The sequence below is a fragment of the Saimiri boliviensis genome, chromosome 5, assembly GCF_048565385.1.
Source record: "Saimiri boliviensis isolate mSaiBol1 chromosome 5, mSaiBol1.pri, whole genome shotgun sequence".
NCBI lineage: Eukaryota > Metazoa > Chordata > Mammalia > Primates > Cebidae > Saimiri > Saimiri boliviensis.
In genome coordinates, this window is record NC_133453.1 from 32,384,530 (window position 1) to 32,408,358 (window position 23,829).

General features: G+C 41.6%; 2 protein-coding genes across 2 annotated transcripts in view; one reads left to right on the forward strand and one right to left on the reverse strand.

The window, feature by feature from the left end:
- PIKFYVE (phosphoinositide kinase, FYVE-type zinc finger containing) overlaps positions 1 to 2,774 on the reverse strand; it is a 98,302-nt gene extending 95,528 nt beyond the window's left edge. Inside the window, exon 1 of the mRNA XM_074399145.1 lies at positions 2,628 to 2,774. The gene's annotated coding sequence lies outside the window, so the exon portion shown is untranslated. The remainder of the gene's footprint in view (positions 1 to 2,627) is intronic.
- A 175-nt stretch (positions 2,775 to 2,949) lies between these two features.
- Positions 2,950 to 22,336, forward strand: IDH1 (isocitrate dehydrogenase (NADP(+)) 1). Its single transcript, XM_010336393.2, has 10 exons — positions 2,950 to 3,106; positions 4,104 to 4,177; positions 6,510 to 6,647; positions 9,419 to 9,710; positions 12,361 to 12,466; positions 14,171 to 14,348; positions 15,699 to 15,850; positions 17,833 to 17,973; positions 19,226 to 19,388; positions 21,404 to 22,336. The coding sequence occupies exons 3-10, from the start codon at positions 6,526 to 6,528 to the stop codon at positions 21,492 to 21,494; spliced, it is 1,245 nt and encodes a 414-aa protein (XP_010334695.1). The 5' UTR covers positions 2,950 to 3,106; positions 4,104 to 4,177; positions 6,510 to 6,525; the 3' UTR covers positions 21,495 to 22,336.
- The last annotated feature ends 1,493 nt before the right edge of the window (positions 22,337 to 23,829 follow it).

Sequence of the window (23,829 nt, forward strand, 5' to 3'; positions counted from 1 at the left end):
CACATGCACATAAGCAGTGTGCTTCATCTTCACCTTTCAAGAAGTAATTTAATTTCAGCTAAATGTTATTTGTTTTATTTAAGTGATATTAATGGTAATGTATTGTTTTATACTTTTCTTTCTAGTCATTTTATCTATAAAACTTTTATTTTACAGTTGTCTAAGAGCTGTCAGCATAAGAAGCATATATCTAGTTTTATGCACATTTATAGCAATATTTTAATGTCAATCCTAGGAATCCAGAAAATATTTTTTTTTTAAGATAGGGTCTCACTTAGTTGCCCCAGTGAGAACACAATGGTGCAATTAAAGCTCACTGCAGCCTGCAGCTTTGAATCCTTGGGCTCAAGTGATCCTCGCATTTCAGCCTCCAAGGTAGCTAGAACTATAGGTACAATCGTGCCTGGCTAATTTGTGTTTGTTCATTTGTTTATATAAATAGGGTCTCCCTATGTTGCCCAAGCTGGTTGCAAACTCCTCACCTCAAGCAGTCCTCCTGCCTTGGCCTCCCAAAGTGCTGAGATTACAGACATGAGCCTCTGTACCCGGCCAGATTTTTCAGTGGAAAAAGAACTCCTCCATTACTGGCTTAGGAAACATTGTTTTGGATGCTGAGACTCCAATAACTGCCCCCTTTACTACTACGTAGGCTTAAAGCCACCTCAAGCAAGTGTATAGGATTTAACATATTTTATGATTTAATTTACCTTGGTTCTATATAATATCCTATATCTATTCATTTTTTAACCTTATTTTTCTCAATTATAGTCAATGTATTTATTGTGCTATATTTGATATATTTTTATGACTGCCTTACGTTATTTTGGGAACAAGAATGGATATGAATTCTTACTTTCAGTAGTGAGCAAGGGAAGAAGCAATGTGAACCTGATATAATATAAAGTAAAATTTACAATCTCAGGTGTCTTAGTACATCAGATTCAAGATGAGAATTAACAGCTCGTATACCTCTCTAATCAGTTCTACAGGAATAAATGGAGGTGGCTCCCAATATCCCTTAAGCCACCTCAAAAACCAAGTTAACAGGGTGTATGCTTTTTTCTTATCTCTCGGGAAAAATACCAGGGCCCTCTGGCATCCAAAGTGCACCTTGAATAGTACCATGTCGATCAGTTTGTTGTCAAAGAATAATGTACTAATTCACTGTTAGATATAATTTTTTAAAATAGATTTTGGAGACTGGGCAAGGTGGCTCACACCTGTAATCCCAGCACTTTGGGAGGCCAAGGCGGATGATCACTTGAGGTCAGGAGTTCAAGACCAATCTAGTTAACAGGGTGAAACCCCCGTCTCTATTAAAAATAAAAAAAATTAGGCCGGGCGCGGTGGCTCAAGCCTGTAATCCCAGCACTTTGGGAGGCCGAGGCGGGTGGATCACGAGGTCAAGAGATCGAGACCATCCTGGTCAACATGGTGAAACCCTGTCTCTACTAAAAATACAAAAAATTAGCTGGGCATGGTGGCGCGTGCCCGTAATCCGACCTACTCAGGAAGCTGAGGCAGGAGAATTGCCTGAACCCAGGAGACGGAGGTTGCGGCAAGCCGAGATCGCGCCATTGCACTCCAGCCTGGGTAACAAGAGCTAAACTCCATCTCAAAAAAAAAAAAAAAAAAAAAAAAAATTAGCTGGGCATGGTGGCGTGGCTATAGTCGCAGCTATTTGGGAGGCTGAAACGGGAGAGTCGTTTGAACCCGGGAGGCAGAAGTTGCAGTGAGCCAAGATTGCGCCACGGCACTCTAGCCTGGGTGACAGAGCGAGATTTATTTATTTATTTATTTATTTATCTATCAAATAAATTTTGGAGCATTGAATTCTGGGCAGCAATATACAAGCGTGCTATCATCATACAGATCACAATATAAAATACTCTTTATTTTCATGTTTTAGAGAGCAAGGAACTCAAAATATAATCCCCGGAGAAGACTAGAATTCTTTTTTTAATCCACCATTTTCTAAGGCTTCACATCTCTACTCCGGCTTCATTGGATCACAGATAATAATCCCCCTCGACTGAGCATGGTGGCTCACGCTTGTCATCACAGCACTTTGGGAGGCCAAAGAGGGCTATCCTTTGAGCCCAGGAGTAGGAGACCAGCCTGGGCAACACAGTGAAACCCCGTCTCTGCTAAAGGAAAAAGAAAAGAAAGGGAAAAAAAATTAGCCGGGTGTGGCTGTGTGCACCTGTAATCCCAGCTACTCTGGAGGCTGAGGGGGGAGGCTCTCTTGAACCCGGGAGGCCAAGGCTGCAGTGAGCGGTGATCGCTCCACGGCACTCCGGCCTGGGCGATAGGGCAAGCCCCTGTCTCTAAAAAAGAAAATAGTAAGAATCCCATTCATTATCTTCTAACGCAAACAACCAGTGGAGTTTCTAAAGACCTAGACAAAGGTGTTGGCAGTGCCTGCTTGTGTAACTGTTACATCTTTTGCTTTCGGCAGCGCCGAAGCCCCCTCCTTCGAAAGAGTGCTGGCCGGGGGCACTCTTTCTTCAGCCAAAGGCACGTTCCAGTGCCGCACCTCTAGGGCGCTCCAGGCAGGGGGCCGGCCGAGCTGCCACCGCCCGGGGCTCCCTGTCCCCCGTTTGCTTTAACTCGACCTCGAAACTCACCCCGCGGAGCTCTAGGCTGTTACGAAGTTCAGGGTAGTGCAGCCTCAGCGCTCCCTGCTCCCCGGCCTGCAGGTGGCAAACGCGTCTCTCCAATGCCGGAGCCGGTACTAAATCCCTGCGGCGCTGCAACCCCGGCCCCGGCTTGGAGCACCGGCAAAGTGGCAACCGGGACTCCGCATCCGGCTGTGGCCACGCCCCTCTCCCTGACTCTGCCCACCCCACGGGAATCGGCGCGCGACGATTGGAGGCGTGGCGGGGGCGGGGCTCAGGGAGGTGGGCTGAGGAGGCGGGGCCTGGGTGGGGACAAAGCCGGGAAGAGGAAAAGCTCGGACCCGCCCTCTTGTCCCGGCTTTCTGCAGGGCCGCGTCAGAATCTGAGGCAGTGGGAGCCGGGTTTGGGATCGCCAGCCTGTGCGCGTGAGCCTGAGCGTGTGAGCGGCCGTGGCGCCCCAGCTCTTCACCAGCATATCATCCCGGCAGGTAACCGTAGGCTCCGAGGGGCGGCCCTGGCCGCTGGCTGCAAGGGGAGGCTCTAATTCCGTCGAAGGCAGGAATGGGGAAAAGGAAGAAAGCGCAGATCCTGGGTATGGAGGGAGAAACTTAGCGTCGAGGCCTGCGTGCAAGAAGGGAACAAATCCAGGTATCGAGAATGGGAAAAGAAAAAGGGGAGGGAGAGGATGCTGGATGCCTGGATATGCAGAAGGCCTCCTTTGGGGCTTAGGAGGGAGAAATTGGGCGGTGGGGAAGTTGGATGCAATGACAAGGGGAAAACCAGGTCTGCACTTGGGTTGGAAAAGCGAGGGGTGGCGGTTGCAAGAATACATGTAGAAGACTAAGCCGTGGGTGTAGGAGGAAGAAAATGGGCAGCAGCTGGGAGCTGGATGCAAAGAAGTCTGTAAGCCGAAGATGGGCGTCTGCAGGGTACTCAGGCGGCGGGGAATAGCTGTGAGGCCGATCCCTGGCGTCCGCCAGGGGGCGTGGAGGGGGCGGAGCTCCGGCGGCCTTCGGAGGGGTCGCTAGGCCACCCGGGCAGAGGGAGTTCGGGGAGACACCCCTGCCGGTTCCAAGTTCCTGGAGTTTAAAAGTTCTCGGCACCGGAGAGGGAAGGGGCGGCTGTGAAGACCCAGAAGGAGGAACCGATCCAGCCTTGGTTGCAGCCCTCTTGCACAACGGCCACAAGGATGGGTGAAGGCCGAGAGCCTGCTGTTCACAGCTGCACTCAAGGACATGCAAACCCCAAGACCTGTTAACGGGTGACAAAGCGGGGACACACCCTCGCACGCGCAGACGTGACTGTACTCCCACGACCTTTATTTAGAAAGTGCCTTCGGGTCTAAAACTGCCCTTCGCCCCTCTGAGTACACTCAGCACTGTACTTTAAACCCGATAAACTAAGCTGCCCGGCTGGTATTAAAAACAGCTAAATTCTCCTGTGGGTGTTCTGTGTTAAGACTTTGTATTCCTTGTTTTGTTTTAGGAGATAAACTATATTCAGTTGAGTCTGCAAGTCTGGGAGGAATTGGGGTGATAAGAAATTCATTCACTGTCAAGGTGAGAATTAGCAATTTTCTCCCTTCTGTACTTTCTTCGATGTGGCCGTACAGTGTTTAACTGGTCTTGGGGGCAAGCCAAGGCTCTGCAGGGGAGTGAGTCAGGAATATGTCCAACAACAAATTATAACAGCTTCCTTGTTCCTTTTCATCCAGTGTTTTCTCTGCAAGCTATTCTTTTGTCCAGAAATTATTATAGTTCATGAACTCGGCAAAAAACAATCTGGCCAAAACTTGAGGTTGATGCAAATAATATTAAATGGCTCTTTTTTAATTAAACGACTCTGTATTGTTATTCCAGGTTTATTTTCTGGAATTGCACAAGTATACAAGTATGTTAGGAGATGGGATTCAGCTACTTTAAAACTAAATGAGCTGGTGCCTATTAGGAACAAACAGCCCTTCTTTCTGAAGTTGGGGTTGCGGTGGAGACAAAATCTGAGGGGCAACGAGGGTGGAGAAGTCAATCTAGTGGTGCCTCCAGCTCATCCCATGGAAATCAGATCCAGAAGAAATACAGTTATGCTCCACATCGTAGTAACAGTAAAGCCTTACTTTTTTAGTTAACAGATGGTAACAATTTCATGGCTAAGTAATGTGAGGAAAACCTGAAGTGTTTGAAGTATGCATTGTGAGATAAAGATTATTGCAGCAAATACAATTGCTTTAACTGAGAAGGAAATTGTGAACTAAAAAAAAAAATCACTCTTGACATTTTAGGTACAATATTTGACCTCCATTAACCGTATTTGCCATCAAGGAAAAATAGCCATGTCATAACTGTTGCACAATACTATATAGGAGCATGGCCATGGAAGTATAGTGTTAGGAACCAGAGGAGTTCACTACCTCCTTTTTTACTTTGCTTTAAAACACAGATGGATGTGACAGTGGAATCAAACATGAACAAAATCATATGCTTTCAGCTGTACTATAAATTATACTTGACATTACAGATGGGAAGTAATTGACTCATGAGTCGTTGACTCATTCTGTTTATTTCTTTTAGTCTAGTTCAGTTCCAGAAGGTTCCCCAAAGGAATCTCCTAAACACTAGTAAGCAGAATTCTAGGATTAAAAATTTGGGAAGTGAAAATGGTCCTGGGGATTGGAAATACATCCAGGCTTGTCAAGGAAGTGAGGCTTACTGTCTACTAATCATTACATTTTTATTTAAAGACCACATTACTTTAGCTCAGTTTTTTAAGATAGACTGTTTTAGGCCTCTTATGTAATAATTTTTTTAAGTCAATTCTCTTGACTTTTCTAGTCCTTAAGAGAATAAAAGCAATTTGAAATTGTGTTGTTGGATTAAAAAAGAATTTCCAATAGAGCATCATTAGAAGGAATAGATGACTTTTAGCAGGCTCAGGGGTTCTTCTGCCTCTAGAGACAAGCCGGGACATGGTCTTCATTGAAGCCTCACAGTTTCATTTCTTCCAAAGGGTCCACTCTTGCACTTTCAGAGAATCAGATTGATTTGTATCGCTACTCCTACACCCTATCCTTAAAGTGCTATCTTCCTAGGACAGTGCACAGATTTTCCTGTCCCACTCACTAGCAGCTTACCCTTGCCTCTGAACAGCCAGAAGAAGATGACAGGGACATGCTTAGGTCTTCGGCAGTGGCCCTACTGTAAACAGATTTCGCTAATTGAGAAATCACTTTGTTTTATTTAGCCCCATATCTCCAATGTCTGTGTTATCGCTAAGAAAACATAGTTTCGCCAGGAATTCTTCATCTCGCTTTCAGACTTAAAATTTTTCCTGAAGGTTGGTCACAAGAATCAGGTGAATCTCCTCATGGCTAGTTATTTTATTAAATAACAAAAACAGCCTCTTTGAAGAGGGGAAATACTAGCACTCATCATTCTGTTTATCTTGAGAGCCCAGTAAAACAGAGTTGGACTGAAGTGTTCAGTAAACACGAGAGTGTGGAAATAATCTCATTTCATAAGACAAACCAGTAGTTGAGAATAATGATTGCATTATGAAGGGCATGTTACAGGGTCAGGCTTTCCCACGCTCCAGCCAGGTAGCCTTGGAAAAGCTATTTCTCTTTTAACAAAGTAAAATGGGAAAATAATGTCCATTTCTTAGAATTGTTATGAGGGCTAACTCAGAAACCGCATGTGAAACATAACACAATACTTTGTACCGAGAAGGTGCTCAATTCTAATGGCAAATGTAATTGTTCTTACTACCTTTTTATTCAACTGCACATAAATTGAACTGTACGAGTTGTTATTTTAGTAGTCACCACATTGTTTATATATTTTGCTTCGACTTTATAATGAAATAAATGACAAGGTATGTATTTTTTTTTTCTTTTAGGTTTATTGAAACCAAAATGTCCAAAAAAATCAGTGGTGGTTCTGTGGTAGAGATGCAAGGAGATGAAATGACACGAATCATCTGGGAATTGATTAAAGAGAAACTCATTTTTCCCTATGTGGAATTGGATCTACATAGGTAAATCAGTTACCCCTCCGTGTAGCAAACTCAGAAAGTATAATCTGGGCATGGTGGTACACACCTGTAGTCCCAGCTACTTAGGAGGCAGAGGCAGGAGGATCCCTCGAGATCAGGAATCAAGTCCAGCCTGGGCAACACAGTGAGACCCCATCACTGAAAAAAAAAAGGAGTGGGGATGAGAAACAGTAAGAAAAAAAAAGAATGTAATCTAAATTATTTTGAGGTGAAGTTAGCATTTTACATAGATAAAGTTATGTTTTGTGAATAAAGCTTTTTAAGCCTAAATATATTCAAATGAATCTTCTATTTTAATTTTAACATACTGCTAAAAAAAACTGGATTTATCATCTAAAAGTCAAGAATTATAATGGAAATAATTGTTTTGGGATTCTTCTAACCCTCTGTTTCCTGTGAAGGTTTTATTTGTAATAAACCAGTGGCTAAGAGTAGTACAATATATTGAGAAAAGGAAAATAAGAGAGGATGTAAGAAACAGGAAACTAAATGCAGTTAACACAAGTTTGTCATTTCAAGCTCAATCTTTGTCGCCCTATTTAGTCAATGGACCTGTTTCCTTTTCATTCCTCACCTTTTGCCCTTTCATAAATTGTAGAGCAGAAAGAATTCATGAAGTTACTTTGCTGAACCCCTCTTTTCCAGCAAAAGTTTCCTTAAATCCTGTGTCCCTTTGCCCTGCATGTTAAGTGCTTGGGGACAGATGTAAAAGTCAATGTAATTCTCTCATTTTTTTGCTGTGTTTTTCATAAACTTGCTTCTGCTCTTTGTACCTTTAACTAGGTAGAGATAGAATTTTTAAAAGGGTAAAGTGGCTGAAGAATGGCATAGTAAAATATTGAGCAACACATTTCAGCCAAACTATTGGCAACTCTAAGTGTGTTTGCCTCAGCCCAGAATTAGTCATCAAAATTTGTCCTAAGGACCTCTTATTTGAGTGGAGACACTTAATTCACATAATTTCATTAAATATTCTTTTTAATTGTTCTAAACCTAAGCTGCTGATGTCTGTATTGCAATCATGATAAGATATAAATATGTGCAGAAGTCAACCAAGCATATAGGAAATTAGGCATAAAAACATCTTCCAAGTAGGTTAAAAAAAAAAGCATTTTAGGAATTCCTGTTTCGGAACTTTACATGACAGTAGGTGAACTTGCAGGGTTCTTGCCCTTATAAAGGCTGCAAAGAGGCTTTAAGCCTCTTTAGCTTAGAATCCTGAGGAGTTTTAAAGGGAAGTCACTATGCCTAGGAGGAAAGAAGTTGGTGGCTGCAGACTAAATAATTTTTGGAGGCTCAAACAAGTTTTAAATGTTGCCAAAATTGCTATTATTGTAATCACTGACTGGTTCTTTTTGAGGAGAATGGAGCGATAGTTTGTTTTATGTAGGCTAGACAGTGGACTGGGCAATTTGTTCCTTCTTTTCTTAGAAATGTTAAGAAGACAAGCAAAAAATCTACTAATTCGCTTGTTGATTTTTTCTCCTGAGAAACGGTTCTTAGGAACATGAAAACTGCTGATTATATTTCTTGTTGGAGTTGGAACTGGATCAGCATTTCCTATGCAAGAAGATAATGAAGGACATGACTTTGCTAGATTTATATGTATTATCTCAAGTTGAAGCAGTTGGGAATGACTTTTGTTTGGAAATATATCAAGATTACTATCTCTTTGTTTGCATCATGAGTTGGGTAGGATATCTAAGAAAGAAAGATAAGGGAACTAAAAAGAAATCTAGAGGCTTAATAGTGCTGCAAGTTTTGAGAGCTGAAAAACTTTTCTTGAAATCCTTGGAGAAGAGAAGAAATTGCTAGTTTGTTTTCTTGCTTCTTAACCAACTATTACATGCTTCAAATAAAGCTTTACAGTCATTTTCTATGCTCCCTGGACAACCAACATTCTTTCTGCCCCGAATGACCTGCCATCTTAGTGTTGGTGTATATTAAGCTGTAACTCTCTGGTATATACAAAACCATCGATGGATTCCATTACTTATCCAATAAACTGTAGACTTGTTTCCAGAACAAACACTTGTTCAAGAATTGGAGAAACAGCCGGGCATGGTGGCAGGTGCCTGTAGTCCCAGCTACTCGGGAGGCTGAGACAGGAGAATAACTTGAACCCAGGAGGCAAAGGTCACAGTGAGCCAAGATCATGCCACTGCACTCCAGCCTGGGCAACAGAATGACACTCATCTAAAAAAAAAAAAAATTAGGGAAAGGTTCACTTTATGACTAACTGGCATTAATGAAGGAGTCATTAACATTTTGGCATCAACTGTCACATCTTTACCTCCCACCATTTTAATGCCAAAGTACAAAAAATTCCTTTAAGCCCTCGCACCCCCTTTATTTTTATAGAACAATATTTACTAAGGGAAAAACGTGGTGCTTAGGCTTACACTTAATTGTACTAATCATATGGAGAGAAACCAGGCCATTATTGTCTCTATATGGTGAAAAACAGGAGTCAAAGGGCAGAGTTTGATGGTTTCCATCAGTTTCCTGATAGACAGCTTCCCATTACAAAAGAAGGGGTGGTGGCCCAGCGGTCCAGCACCTCTTAGTTCTCTTTTTAGTTGGCACCCATCTTCTGTGTTTAGGGTGTGCTAATGCTAAAACTTGGAAGATTTTGGTGTACTTGGAACCTGCCCTTTCTGCAAAGTGAGCTCTGTATGCCATCACTGCGGTTATAGGTTATAACTATAATCTGTTTGTCTGAAAAAATGTGCTTCTAATTTTTCTCTTTCAAGCTATGATTTAGGCATAGAGAATCGTGATGCCACCAACGACCAGGTCACCAAGGATGCTGCAGAAGCTATAAAGAAATATAACGTTGGCGTCAAGTGTGCTACTATCACCCCTGATGAGAAGAGGGTTGAGGAGTTCAAGTTGAAACAAATGTGGAAATCGCCAAATGGCACCATACGAAATATTCTGGGTGGCACAGTCTTCAGAGAAGCCATTATCTGCAAAAATATCCCCCGGCTTGTGAGTGGATGGATAAAACCCATCATCATAGGTCGTCATGCTTATGGGGACCAAGTAAGTCATGTTGGCATAATTTGGTTTTCCATATTCTTATTTCATGGCCCAGAATTTCCATCTTATATGGGTTTTATTCTTATCTTTCGGTATCTACACCCATTAAGCAAGGTACAAAATTGAGAAATGCATATATGGGTAACTGTATATTTATACACATTTAGCTAAAGGTAAATACAAATAAACTTACAAATAGGCACCCATCTCAATACATTATTTTTTTCAAACATGCTGTTTTTTTTCCTTTATCCTTTTATTCAGTTATACCGTATGATATTGCCATTTTTATGTTGGTAATTTCATATGGTTTAACCAGATCCGTGGTTTTCAACATTGGCTGCACAATAAGATCCCCTTACAAGTTTTTTTGATGGTTTTGTTTTGCTTTGCTTGATTTGTTTCTTTGTTTTAGTTCCAGTGCTTAAGTCCCACCCTATACAAATTGAAATCTGAATTCTATGGGGTTCAGGCATTTTAAAGCTCCCCAGGTGAATCTAATGTGCAAAGTTGAGAATCACCAAAGATTATATTAAACATGATCTCATCATGCAAAAAAGAAAAAACTGCTGCATACCATGGTTCACATCTGTAATCCTAGCACTTTAGAGGCTGAGTTGGAAGGACCGCTCGAGGCCAGGAGTTTGACACTAGTCTGGACAACACAGCAAGACCCTGTCTCTACAAAAATGAAAAGTGTTTCAATAATTATGTCAGTTGCTCATGGAAGATCCAGTTTTGTTGTTTGTTCATATGTAAAGTGAGTAGGCAAAGCTGAGTGCCGTGGCATGTGCCTGTACTCCCAGCTACTTGGGAGGCTTAGACGGGGACCCCTTAAGCCCAAGAGTTCAAGGTTACAATGAGCTATGATCACACCACTGCACTCCAGCGTAGACAACAGAGCAAGACCCTGTCTCAGCAAAGGAAAAAAAAACTGACTCGGTAGTTGAAAGCAGCCTTACTAAAGCGTTCCTGCCTGCCTGGAAAACAAGTATTGCTGCTTTACTTCTGTACCAGTAGGCTCATTGCCAAAGTAAGCAGAAAAACTGCCAACTAAACAAAATCAAAGTTCAGTGTTGAAACTGAGGTTTCAGACTTTGATAGAAAGTAGTTTATGTCTTAAAAGAACCTTAAAAGCAGGAATCTCTGATGTTGAAATCCAGAGGTTTTAACGTAGCCATCATTGAAAACAGTGTGTTTAGGGTAGACAGTTTAGTCCTTACGGTGTCAGTTAACTTTGTTCCATTCTGTGACTAAAACTATCTTTCATCCTTGCCAGAGCCTTCACAAATACTCCCAGGGGCCCAAGCAAGGGAATGGAGACGCTAGTGGTGCAAACTCGCTAATCCTGCAAACATCACCCTAGATTCTTACCGGTTCAGTCGTGCCTTTTGTGTGTGTGTATCCTCTTTGTTTTTGTTTTTGTTTTTTAATTATTTCAGCATCAGTCACTTGTAAAAATGGCCATTCTATTTATTAAAGTCAAGAAAGAAAATTCCAAACCTCAGGTTGATTCACAGACTGTTTAAATATGCATAAACGTAGACAAAGCATATATGGTGCTTTGGTGCCTCCGTTTCTCACTTTTCAGAAATTGTAATAAATTACCACTCATAGTAAGGGACTTTGTATGTCAAAAACGTTTTGTGTAAAGTACGTATTTAATCTTTATTGTTACTTATTGCTCTTTTGCCAATTGTTATTAGTATTTCTATACACATATAGATGTGGCTGGCACCTGCTGGTACCTAACTCTGCAAGTATCTGATTCAAGTCATCAAAGAAGATACAATGCAGCATAGACCTGTGGATGTCTAGTGTATGCCAGGCACATTATTCCACTGAGTAGCTGAGGTCCATGAGGGAGGTGTCTGTCCTGGAACAGCCCTTTCCTAAAAATCGTCATTATCCCACTGTAGCTGCTGCCAGAATGATTTATTGCTCCATATGAACAAGTCATATAACACTAGTAACAATTGTGCCATGAGAGACTGAGCCCTAATGGCCTAAGTAAGGACAAGACCTCAAGTCATTTGACCTTGGATGTATTATTTCTACTATATCGTATTTCTCTCCTTCTCAGACTGATGTAAGAATCAAATAAGATGATACAAGTCAAGCACTTAAAGCATCTGGTGTAGTGTAAGAACAAAGCATTAGCTACCTCAACGCTCCAACTAGTATTGTTACCATCACCCTCTAGGGAGAGTTCCCTGACTTCTATGCCATGGTGATCTCCTTTCCTCTGTCATCCTATAGCTTTTTCTTTTCTTTCTTTCTTTTTTTTTTTTTTTTCTATACCCTCTTTTGGCATTTGAAAGCTCTTATATTGCTTTTCACTTATATATGTCTTTATTGGGTTGTAAACTTCCTAAAGGAAAGTGGCTTATGTTCTTCTCTGTCCTTTCCAGATCAGTGCTCAGAAAACTTTCCTGTACATCATATAGGCACCTGATAAATATTTATTGATTTGGGGAAACTTCTGGACCTGTTTATCCCCATCTCCTAAAAAAAAAAAGAAAAGAAAATTTGACAAACTGCCCTACTTGTCTAGGTGCCTTCTAGGTCTATATTGTATGAATATTTTCCTTATAATTCCTGCCTGGGTATTTTTCTCTTCTTTATGCCTTTTTTTTTTTTTCCCCCCTAACAGTACAGAGCAACTGATTTTGTTGTTCCTGGGCCTGGAAAAGTAGAGATAACCTACACACCAACTGATGGAACCCAAAAGGTGACATACCTGATACATAACTTTGAAGGTCTGTATGATTGTAGCATAAGCTTCATCTTTTTTTAAAAAAAGCAAATGATTTAGATCACATTTTTATTATTTTTTTAAAGTTAGTTATGTGGCTGCCTAAAAATACAATCTGAATCTACAGTGTTTTTGCAAAACCCAAAATCTGACATAAAAAAGTAATTTGCTTCCATGGCTTCCTGTGGCATGAATAAAGGCACAAAAGGGTTAGCCACTTAATTGGAAATGCCTTTAGACAAAGACAAGGAGATAATTATGCATTTATCTTAAACACAGAGAGAAGGTTGGCAGAAATCTGTTATGCATGAATTATCTACATTAAATGTTAATATCCCCAAATCACCCAGTATATAATCCTGCCCTTTGCTCTGATAAGGTTTGTATCTGGAAGAGGTTTATGTTTAATAACGTTTTCTTCCTGCTTTCTGGGTATTTATCTTGCCAAAGTAGAACATTTGCTTTTTGCCTTTTTTTCCCAGCTACCCTGCTACCTTTGAAGGTCCATTATGGCAAATCCCACCCGAAAGTTGTTGAAAGAACTAGTGGGCCCTTTTCCTTCGCTGTTGAAATTGTTGAAAGCACTCACACAAATGCAAAAACCCAGCACTCACCTAGCTTTTGTTTTTCTTGCCTTTTCCAAATACTACTACTTATTGGAGTCTGGTTCTGCAGGCTTCAGCACCTTTTACCCTGAGCCCGTTAATCCTGGGCATTGGCATAGATTCAAGTTCTATCTTTAATAATAACAAAGTTCAATAAGAGTTGTAAAACAGTAGCATAATTATTTCTACCAAGTACAGTAGGAGTACTCAGTATCCTCCAGGATATTATAAGAATTTTTATTCAGTATTTGAAATGCAAGTTTTTCTTAATAACTGAGGATTGACTACACCCTTAAAGTTTAAAACAGATGTTGGGAATTGTAAAGGTAGACATGTTAATCCATTCTTGCGTTGCTATAAAGAAATACCTGACATGCATAAGTTGTAAAGAAAAGAGGTTTGATTGGCTCACTGTTCTGCAGGCTGTACAAGCATGGCTCCAATACCTGTTCCTGGTGAGGGCCTCAGAAAGCTTCCAATCTTGGGAGAAGTTGAACAGACAATAGGCATGTCACATGGCAAGAGTGGGAGCAGGAAAAAGAGAAGGGGGAGGTCCCAGAATCTTGTAAACAACCAGATTTCAAGTGAATTAACTGAGCAAGAACTCACTTCATCACCAAGGGGGATGATGGTAAACCATTCATAAGGGATTCAGCCCCATATTCCAGTCACCTCCCACCAGGCCCTACCTCCAAATTGGGAATCACATTTCAACATGGATTTGGAAGGGTCAAATATCCAAACCTTATCAGTATGTAAATGAGAGTTTCAAAATTATTTGCCTTTTCTTACATGTATTTCTGGTTCATACCAGTTTTTGGTATTTCTGCATCTTCAGGATTTTAGACTGATTTTCATTTCTATTGTCCTTCCAAAACAAGTTAGAGTGTCCTTATCTAGAGCTGACTTTTCTCTCATTATGTGCCTCAGAAACTTGTGGAATAGTCAGGTTGGAAACCTGTCTGAGACTTCTGAAGTCTAGTCTCAGATGTGAGAGCTGAGAAGTAGGTCATCTGGTTGTGGTGGGTGACTTTAGCCTTATTACAACGACATGACATTTACCTTTTTCCCTTTTTTTCCTCTCATTGGTTTCTCCTCTGCAGAGGGTGGTGGTGTTGCCATGGGGATGTATAATCAAGATAAGTCAATTGAAGATTTTGCGCACAGTTCCTTCCAAATGGCTCTGTCTAAGGGTTGGCCTTTGTATCTGAGCACCAAAAACACTATTCTGAAGAAATATGATGGACGATTTAAAGACATCTTTCAGGAGATATATGACAAGTAAATATAAGACTTTTTCTTTATTCTCAAGCAAGCTGACATTTCTCATGTAGAGTATATATCTCCCTAACCCTATGATTTTGGGGAAAATTGAGTGAAAATCATCACTATCCCTTAAAGACAAGGGCAAAATTGAGGTTTAGCGGGAGCGAAACAAAACCACTCTGAGTTGCTTTTAGAAGATAAACGTGTTCTTTTTTTTTTTTTTTGAGATGGAGTTTCGCTCTTGTTACCCAGGCTGGAGTGCAATGGCACGATCTCGGCTCACCGCAACCTCCGCCTCCTGGGTTCAGGCAATTCTCCTGCCTCAGCCTCCTAAGTAGCTGGGATTACAGGCACGCGCCACCATGCCCAGCTAGTTTTTTGTATTTTTAGTAGAGACGGGGTTTCACTATGTTGACCGGGATGGTCTCGATCTCTCGACCTCGTGATCCACCTGCCTCGGCCTCCCAAAGTGCTGGGATTACAGGCTTGAGCCACCGCGCCCGGCCGATAAACGTGTTCTTAAATAAGCGCCCCAATTGAATTTTTTTCAGAGTCAGCTTCTTTAATGTTTAAATAAAAGTACCTTGTTAGAGATAGGAAGTTATAATTTTCTTGTGGCAGTTTCTAAGTCAGACCCATTTCCATTCTTCTGAAGCCCATTGTTAGAATTTTAAATTCTGTTTAGTCATTTGAACGTAAGTCTAAGTTTATAACAACGCTGGCTTCCACAGCACAGGAGGTGAGCATGTGTTAATATTTAAGATGGCATAACTCCCTTTAGGTGCAAGTGTTCAGGCCAGGGCTTGGGTTTTAGATGAGAAATCTTTCCTGAGGCATTTTGATTCCTTCTCCTGCTACTCATCTATACCAAGCCAGAAACTGTCCCAGAATATATTTAATTTCCTGAATGACACCAAGCAGTAGAGCAGTCTTTTCCAAAATACATTTTTAAAATAAGCTGAATCTCAAGAATCTAATCTATTGTATAATGAAAACTGAAAAGTAAAGTAGTCCTTGGGATACTCTATGGTCTCACTTAATTCTCACAGCTTCCCTGCAAGGTAGGTAAATTGTTTTTACAGATGGCCAAATTGAGTTTCACAGCTAGAAAATGATTGGGCTGGGATTTGAGCCAATGTCTGTCAGATTCCTGAGTTTCTGCCGCTTCTACTAAAATATGCTGCTTCTTGTGTGTCCCATCTTCCCTTTGGGACAAGCAGATGATATCCTAACAAAATCCATTTTCTTTATTATTATTGTTTTGTCTCTTGTTTCTTAGGCAGTACAAGTCCCAATTTGAAGCCCAGATTCCCTAACAAAATCCATTTTCTTTATTATTATTCTATTTTGTCTCTTCTTTCTTAGGCAGTACAAGTCCCAATTTGAAGCCCAGAAGATCTGGTATGAGCATAGGCTCATTGATGACATGGTAGCTCAAGCTATGAAATCAGAAGGAGGCTTCATCTGGGCCTGTAAAAACTATGATGGTGATGTGCAGTCAGACTCTGTAGCCCAAGGTACGGAGATGGAGCCTGGCCTGCAGTAACTGCGTCATTCCAGGGTATTTCTCTTATTTGGGAAGGAGAGTTTTATAGTCCTTTGTTGTAAAATCATGGAATGTTAAAACTCCAAGTCCAACATCTTGTCTAACAGCTAAGGATATTAAGCTCAGACTAGAGAAGTGATTGCTCAAGAACACATAGGAATGACACTCCTGGCTCCAGCCTTAGATGTTAACACAGTTTCTCTCACAACCTTTTCTTCACTTGAGGTTTTAAAGCCTACCTGATCTGCAAATCACTCCCTTTACCTGCCCTCATTGTCCTTTGGTAAAAATGTAAAAAACCGGGGCACTCAGGCAAGGAAAGATAAAGTGAGAAGCCTGATCATGTCATAACCAAGCTTTTTGCCTGCAAAGCTCATTTGTCTGGTAGCAGGACCTACTCATGTCCCTCTGCCAGCTGCTGTTCTGGTAGAATATAAAACAAATGTGTTTGGCCAGGCACGGTAGCTCCCGCCTGTAATCTCAGCACTTTGAGAGGCCAAGGCAGTGGATCACTTGAGGCCAGGAGTTCGAGACCAGCCTGGCTAACATAGCAAAACTCCATCTCTACCAAAACAATAGCCAAAAAAAGCCAGGTGCATTCACATGCCTGTAGTCCCAGCCACTCAGGAGGCTGAGGCATGTGAATTGCTTAAGCCTGGGAGGCAGAGGTTGCAGTGAGCCGAGGTCACACCACCATACTCCAGCCTGGGCAACAGAACAAGACTCTGTCTCAACAACAACAACAAAAACAAAACAAGTGCTTTTGTTTACTGCTTAGCTTACACACAAAGAAATTGAGCAAAGAACCCAGGGGTGTTTACAGCAATTCCAGGAAAAGTTTTGTATATGGGATAAGGGCCAAATCAACAGAAACACAGCCCCTGATTTCCTCAGTACCAAGTTGCCCTTCAGTTTCCGTTGCCGACGGTAGCAGTGTGAACTTGAATCTCTCCAGAAGAATACTTGTTAACTTTAATTATGTTTGCTTTCCCCACGAAGTAGGCATGTCCTCTCAGTTTGAAAATCAGTAGACCAACCGGGTTAAAGATAACTTTTATATCAGATAAAGGAATTACCCATGTCTCCTTACCCTTTTTCTGTTTCTCTACATCCTCACAATCATTTGTACTGAATGCAACAGAGGAATGAGTGTTGTTGCTTTGTGATGACTCCATGGTTGATTATTAACTTCACAGGTAATGTTGGGAGGTAGCAAAAATGGAGAAAAGAAGAAAATTAATTCTATAGATTCAAGAGTTGTAAATGTGGTTCTTTCAATAAGAAACCACAGAAGAGAATTGTTATATTGAGGGTATTAGAGAGGGCAAGGAAGGGTAAGTGGGATGTTCTTGGGTCCAACTGCTCCTATGTTTACCTGCCTTTTTTCCTAGTCTCAGCAAGTGTATGAACAGCTTGAGGGTAGGAGACAGCTCTCATCCATTTATTTCCCCAGAACGGCAGACCATTGCACATAAGAATAACAATAATGGTTTGAGCTCTTACTCTGTGTCTAGTACTATTCTAAGGAATATAAATACATATTGTTTTCATATATATTTATGAATACATGTATTTTTATCTAATCCCACAGCAACCTGGTGAAGTAGGTGCTGTTATTACTCCCATTTTGTAGAAAAGAAAACTGAGCCACAGTAGCTATGAAGTCATAGAACTAGGGTGCAATGCAGGCAGTTGGACCCTGAGCCCTCCATCAAGGAGCAGGTACCCCTGAGATACATAAGGGAAAAACACAGCCTTTCCAGACCCATTGGCTCTGACATCTGGAGCAGGGATCCTGCCTTCTGAAAGGCAGAATTATTGGTGATTCCATATACTTACGTTTACTTTGTTTACCAAGACCTTTCAAGACTGAGTCATTAATGCTCTCATCTCCGAGAGACTGAGTGCTCTTCATGCAGTCGGACCCAACGCTTCATGCTCCACCACTTACAGGGTATGGCTCTCTCGGCATGATGACCAGTGTGCTAGTTTGTCCAGACGGCAAGACAGTAGAAGCAGAAGCTGCTCACGGGACTGTAACCCGTCACTACCGCATGTACCAGAAGGGACAGGAGACGTCTACCAATCCCATTGGTAAATGATGTTTACGTTGATTTCTCATCAGAGAGTACCCTCCAAAAGATATCTCTGAAGCAGCTTAGATGTGTTCCCTTGGCTGCTCAGTGTTTTGTGTGCAAAGTCATCACCAAGTAGCCGATTTGTTCTAGTCATAAAATCTATTTGAATATGCTTCTTAAAATATACAATACATGCTTTTCTGTTTGTGGGAGAACATAGGTATAGAGAAGAATGTTATTAACAAGCATTTTCCTTCACCTCTGGTGCAGTGAAATGTCACATAAGTCTACAAATCTAAAAATCACATGGATAGATCCTTTCAACAAGTTTCAAAGACAGCACTTTAAAAAGAGATTACTGTAGGGAACCAGCCCCACACCCACCCGTGGGTGCCCCGAGTTTGGTGGCAACAAAGAAACTAGAAAAAGATTAAGAATGAAAGTGGGACCAGGGGACCATCACTTTTTACTGGAGGCAGTGAAGGCCCCGAGCTCTGGTTTCCACAGTATTTATTGAACACAATCATTTTTATCTATAGTGCAGTTGGTAGGGTGAATCGGTGAAGGGAGGCTGTGCATCAAACATAAAATTGATAGCAGTGGTGGTTTATGTGAGTTTCTCAAGAATTAAAGTCATATGCTTATCCATAGACAGTGCAGCTAGAGGGAGTGGCCTTAGCAAGGAGCCTACATGTCTGGCTATATTCCAGTGCTTCAAGGGAGTGTTATGTCCTTGGGCACTGGGCACTATGTTTAGAATATTAGAGCTTAGGTCACTCTGTCCCTGGGAACATGCTGGCATAGAGAGGCCTTCCTCCCCAGAGGCCTCCGTGACCTTCTGCAGTTTATTGTTCCTGATTTCTTTTATTCATTACTTATAACCAGTTTATGTAGGCACACTGTAAACCCTTTATGTTATACTTTACTTATAACCAGTTTATGTAGGCACACTGTAAACCCTTTCTCCATTGCTGCTTCCCCCAACAATTACAGCCTGGAAAAAGGAAACCAATATAGACAAGAGATAGAGGAATTTGTGACACTTTTCAAATTAGAAAATGCCTTAAGTTTCAAGCACTAGTACCATGCCATAAAAATGTGTTTTCTTAAAGTTTTCATTTGGTAAAATATTTCCAACTCTGCTAAAACCCCTAGCCCCTGTGGTTAGTACCAAACATAAAACTATTCTGTTTTTGGGAACTATGAAACATTTGGAAACCTCTATAACTGGGGTGATTGGAGTGTTGGGTTTTTTCCCCCTCTTTTAGCTTCCATTTTTGCCTGGACCAGAGGGTTAGCCCACAGAGCAAAGCTTGATAACAATAAAGAGCTTGCCTTCTTTGCCAATGCTTTGGAAGAAGTCTGTATTGAGACAATTGAGGCTGGCTTCATGACCAAGGACTTGGCTGCTTGCATTAAAGGTTTACCCAAGTAAGTATAAGATGGCCTAGCTTCTGTGTTCAAATTAACACTTATCCTCACTGGGCTCAAAGCATCAGTGCTTTCTGGAATTAAATAAACTGTTATTCATCATCTAGTTCAGGAGTCAGCAGACATTATCTGAAAATTGTCAGATAGTGAATGTTTTAGGTTTTGCGGGACATAGAGTCTTTGCAACTACACAACTACTCAACTTGCCTCTGCCATTGCAGCACGAAAGCAGTCATAGACAGTATGACTGCTTTCGTGCTGCAATGGCAGAGGCAAAGTTGCAGTACCAGAATCAAATGGTATGGCAACACCCCAATCAAACTTTTATGTTCAGTACCAGGCTCAATTTGGTTCATCTGCTGGGCTGTAATTTGCTAACATCCAATCTAGCTGACAATCATTGAATGAAAAGGTTCTATTTAATTGCAAGAAGCAGATTATAGACAACTAGAAACAAAGGTACTTCAGAGACTATTTTATTCTACTTCTTTATTTTCATTAACTTACCAATGAGAAAAGTAAGCAGCACAAATTTAAGGCGTGCAATTGATCATAGTCACTTAAGTATCTGTAACCAATATTTGGGCAAATATTTGAGAATACATTACTGAGAATTTTTCTGAGAACATGGTAGCCAGTATCCTGGGGGAATTGGCTCCATGTCTCAACCAGTGCATCCACAGAGGTGTCAACTAGGGTCTGTATACCCCATAATGGGGATATACTTGATCACTGTATGTTTCTTTTTCTTTTTTTTTTTTTTTTTGAGACGGAGTTTCGCTCTTGTTACCCAGGCTGGAGTGCAATGGCACGATCTCGGCTCACCGCAACCTCCGCCTCCTGGGCTCAGGCAATTCTCCTGCCTCAACCTCCTAAGTAGCTGGGATTACAGGCACGCGCCACCACGCCCAGCTAGTTTTTTGTATTTTTAGTAGAGACGGGGTTTCACCATGTTGACCAGGATGGTCTCGATCTCTCGACCTCGTGATCCACCCGCCTCAGCCTCCCAAAGTGCTGGGATTACAGGCTTGAGCCACCGCGCCCGGCCTTGCATGTTTCTTAATTTAAATTTCCAGCAAAAAAAAAAGATTGCAGTGTTTGAAATGGTCTTATCAGGGGAATACCTTTGTAGCCTATTAGGCACCTGTCAGCAGGATTCTGTTATCCAGTCCATTGTCTTTTGTTTTTCTTAAGTAAGACACTGATAGAAATAACAGCATTATAACTTTTTTTTTCTTTTAAGACGGAGTCTCACTCTGTCACACAGGCGGGAATGCAGTGGTGCAATCTCAGCTCACTGCAACCTCTGCCTCCTGGGTTCAAGTGATTCTTCTGCCTCAGCCTCCAAGTAGCTGGGATTACAAGCGTGTACTACCACAGCGGGCTAATTTTTTGTATTTTTAGTAGAGACAGGGTTTCACCGTGTTAGCCAGAATAGTCTGGATCTCCTGACCTCATGATCCACCCACCTCAGCCTCCCAAAGTGCTGGGATTATAGGCGTGAGCCACTGCACCCAGCCATACTATAACTGTTTTAAGGACATGTGATAGTTTGTGGGAAGGTGGGTAAAGGTTTGGCTATGCCCTGAATAAATTTTGTTATATTTGAGAATAAGGAAGAAGTGGGATGATTTTGATCCCAGCAGCACTAGTCTGAACTGAAACTCCATGATAATTTCACCCTCAAAGCTACATGGCAAGAGACCTAACTGAATGTATGTGGATGAGTCTCTACCGCAGGCTGCCTAGAGAGCCTAAGTTCTGAGCCTGGGTCAGCCCCAGGAACCTATAGACAAAATCTATAGACAATGAACACAATGAACATGGGGTTTCACCATGTTGGTCAGGCTGGTCTCAATGAACACAGTCATTCTCTATAGATTTTGTAGCTTACTAACATGAATGTGTTTTCTTCCAGAAACAAATACGATACTATTAAGCATTTCTAGGACTTTACCTCTACCTGCTACCATATCAGAGACAAACTAAATTTTCTCTTTCTCCTCCCCTATTAGCGTGCAACGTTCTGACTATTTGAATACGTTTGAATTCATGGACAAACTTGGAGAAAACTTGAAGATCAAACTAGCTCAGGCCAAACTTTAAGTTCATACCTGGGCTGAGGAGAATAAGTGTCTTTTGGTAACTAAGTCAACTGGTTTACATTTTTCTGTATCACACTCAAGGATAAAGGCAAAATCAATTTTGTGATTTGTTTAGAAGCCAGAGTTTATCTTTTCTATAAGTTTACAGGCTTTTTCTTATATATACAGTTATTGCCACCTTTGTGAATGTGGCAAGGGACTTTTTTTTAATGTTATTTTATTTTCTAGTAGCCTAGGAATTCAGTGAGTACTCATTTGTATTCACCGTAACTTTTTCTCATGTTCTAATTATAAATGACCAAAATCAAGAGTGCTCGAAAGGGTAAATGATAGCCACAGTATTGTTCCCTAAAATATGCATAAAGTAGAAATTCACTCCTCTCCCCTCCTGTTCATGACTTTGGACACGGGAAGGTTCTGGTGTCATAGATGTCCCGTTTCGTGAGGTAAAGCTGTACATTAAAATTGCATGTGACTGGAACAAGGTATGAGTGTAACTCAGATGTGTTGAAGATAGTGCAGTCATTTTTGTAAAGAGCTTACTGAATGTTTCCAATAGACTAATTATTGTTTAGGCCAGAGAAGAGTTTGGAATCCAGAATAAATACCACCAGGAGGTTTGTCCTCTCTTTCTCTTTCTCCTCCTGGCCTGGCCTGAATATTATGCTACTCTAAATAGCATATTTCATCCAAGTGCAATAACCTAAGCTGCATCTTTTTTGGACTTCTGGCCTCTTTCATTTCTTTTATATAAATGTGATTTCTCAGAAGTTGATATTAAACACTATTCTAGTCCTTATCTTCTCCTGAACTGTTGATTTAATTAAAATTAAGTGTCAGTGACTGTTCTGCGTTTCTGTTTATTGGATGCCAACCACCATGCTACATCCTAGCCATAGGCGTGTAATCTGAAAAAATTCTCTGCTCTCAAGAAGTTTACCATGTTGGAAATAGATAAGTAAACAGTAAGATGTAGATCATGCAGTGAAAGGATAGAAGACCAAAGATGGAATTAAAGGAAGAATTAAGGAATATTAGAGAATAGATTCTGTCTATGCACATGCTAAGGAGTTTAAGCATTATCTTGTAAATTATCAGGGAGCCAGTGAAGACTTTTAAGAAATAAAGGACTTGATCATATTTTTTTTTTTTTTTGAGACGGAGTTTCGCTCTTGTCACCCAGGCTGGAGTGCAATGGCGCGATCTCAGCTCACCGCAACCTCCGCCTCCTGGGTTCAGGCAATTCTCCTGCCTCAGCCTCCTGAATAGCTGGGATTACAGGCACGCGCCAACATGCCCAGCTAATTTTTTGTATTTTTAGTAGAGACGGGGTTTCACCATGTTGACCGGGATGGTCTCGATCTCTCGACCTCGTGATCCACCCGCCTCGGCCTCCCAAAGTGCTGGGATTACAGGCTTGAGCCACCGCGCCCGGCTTGATCATATTTTTTATTTTTTGAGACAGAGTTTCACTCTCATTGCCCAGGCCAGAGTGCAATGGCACGATCTTGGCTCACTGCAGCCTCCTCCTCCCAGGTTCAAGTGATTCTCCTGCCTCAGCCTCCTGGGTAGCTGGGATTACAGGCATGCGCCACCACACCTGGCTAATTTTGTATTTTTAGTAGAGATAGGGTTTCACCATGTTAGTCAAGCTGGTCTCAAACTCCCGACATTAGGTGATCCATCTGCCTTAGCCTCCCAAAGTGTTAGGATTGCAGGCATGAGCCAGCATGCACAGCCATATTTTTATTTTTTAAAAATAGCACTCTGGGAAACTTTTACAAAGAACAAATAGAGACTTTGGGAGGCCGAGGTGGGCAGATCACAAGGTCAGCCTGGCCAATATGGTGAAACCCTGTCTCTACTAAAAATAGTAAAATTAGCTGGGCATCATAGCATATTCCTATAGTCCCAGCTACAGGCTGAGGCAGAAGAATCACTTGAACCCGGGAGGCAGAGGTTGCAGTGAGCTGAGATTGTGCCACAGCACTCCAGCCTGGGTGACAGAGCGAGACTCTGTCTCAAAAAACAAAAAAAAGAGTGGATAGTGGCGGGTGGGGAGGAGAGTGTTAGGTACAGTCGAGGAAGGAGGACCAGTTAGGAGGCTGTTGGCAATACTTTAGATAGGAAACAATGAAGATATGACTGGAACAGTGGCACCAGGAGGAGAACAGGATAATCCCTAGGACGTTGAATGGATGGGTCTAGGCAAGACAAGGATATGTGGGTATGGAGGGACAGGAGCAAGTCAAAGATGCTTCCCACTTTCTGGCTTCACACCTGGGAAAAGGCTGGTCCACATCCTAGCATCTTTGGGAGGGAGGCTCTGGTACGCT

Coding starts and splice junctions, on each gene's coding strand:
- IDH1 (XM_010336393.2), top strand. CDS start 6,526: ATGTCCAAAAAAATCAGTGGTGGTTCTGTGGTAGAGATGCAAGGAGAT. Junction 6,648..9,418: donor GTGGAATTGGATCTACATAG/GTAAATCAGTTA, acceptor TTCTCTTTCAAG/CTATGATTTAGGCATAGAGA. Junction 17,974..19,225: donor GACGTCTACCAATCCCATTG/GTAAATGATGTT, acceptor CCCCTCTTTTAG/CTTCCATTTTTGCCTGGACC.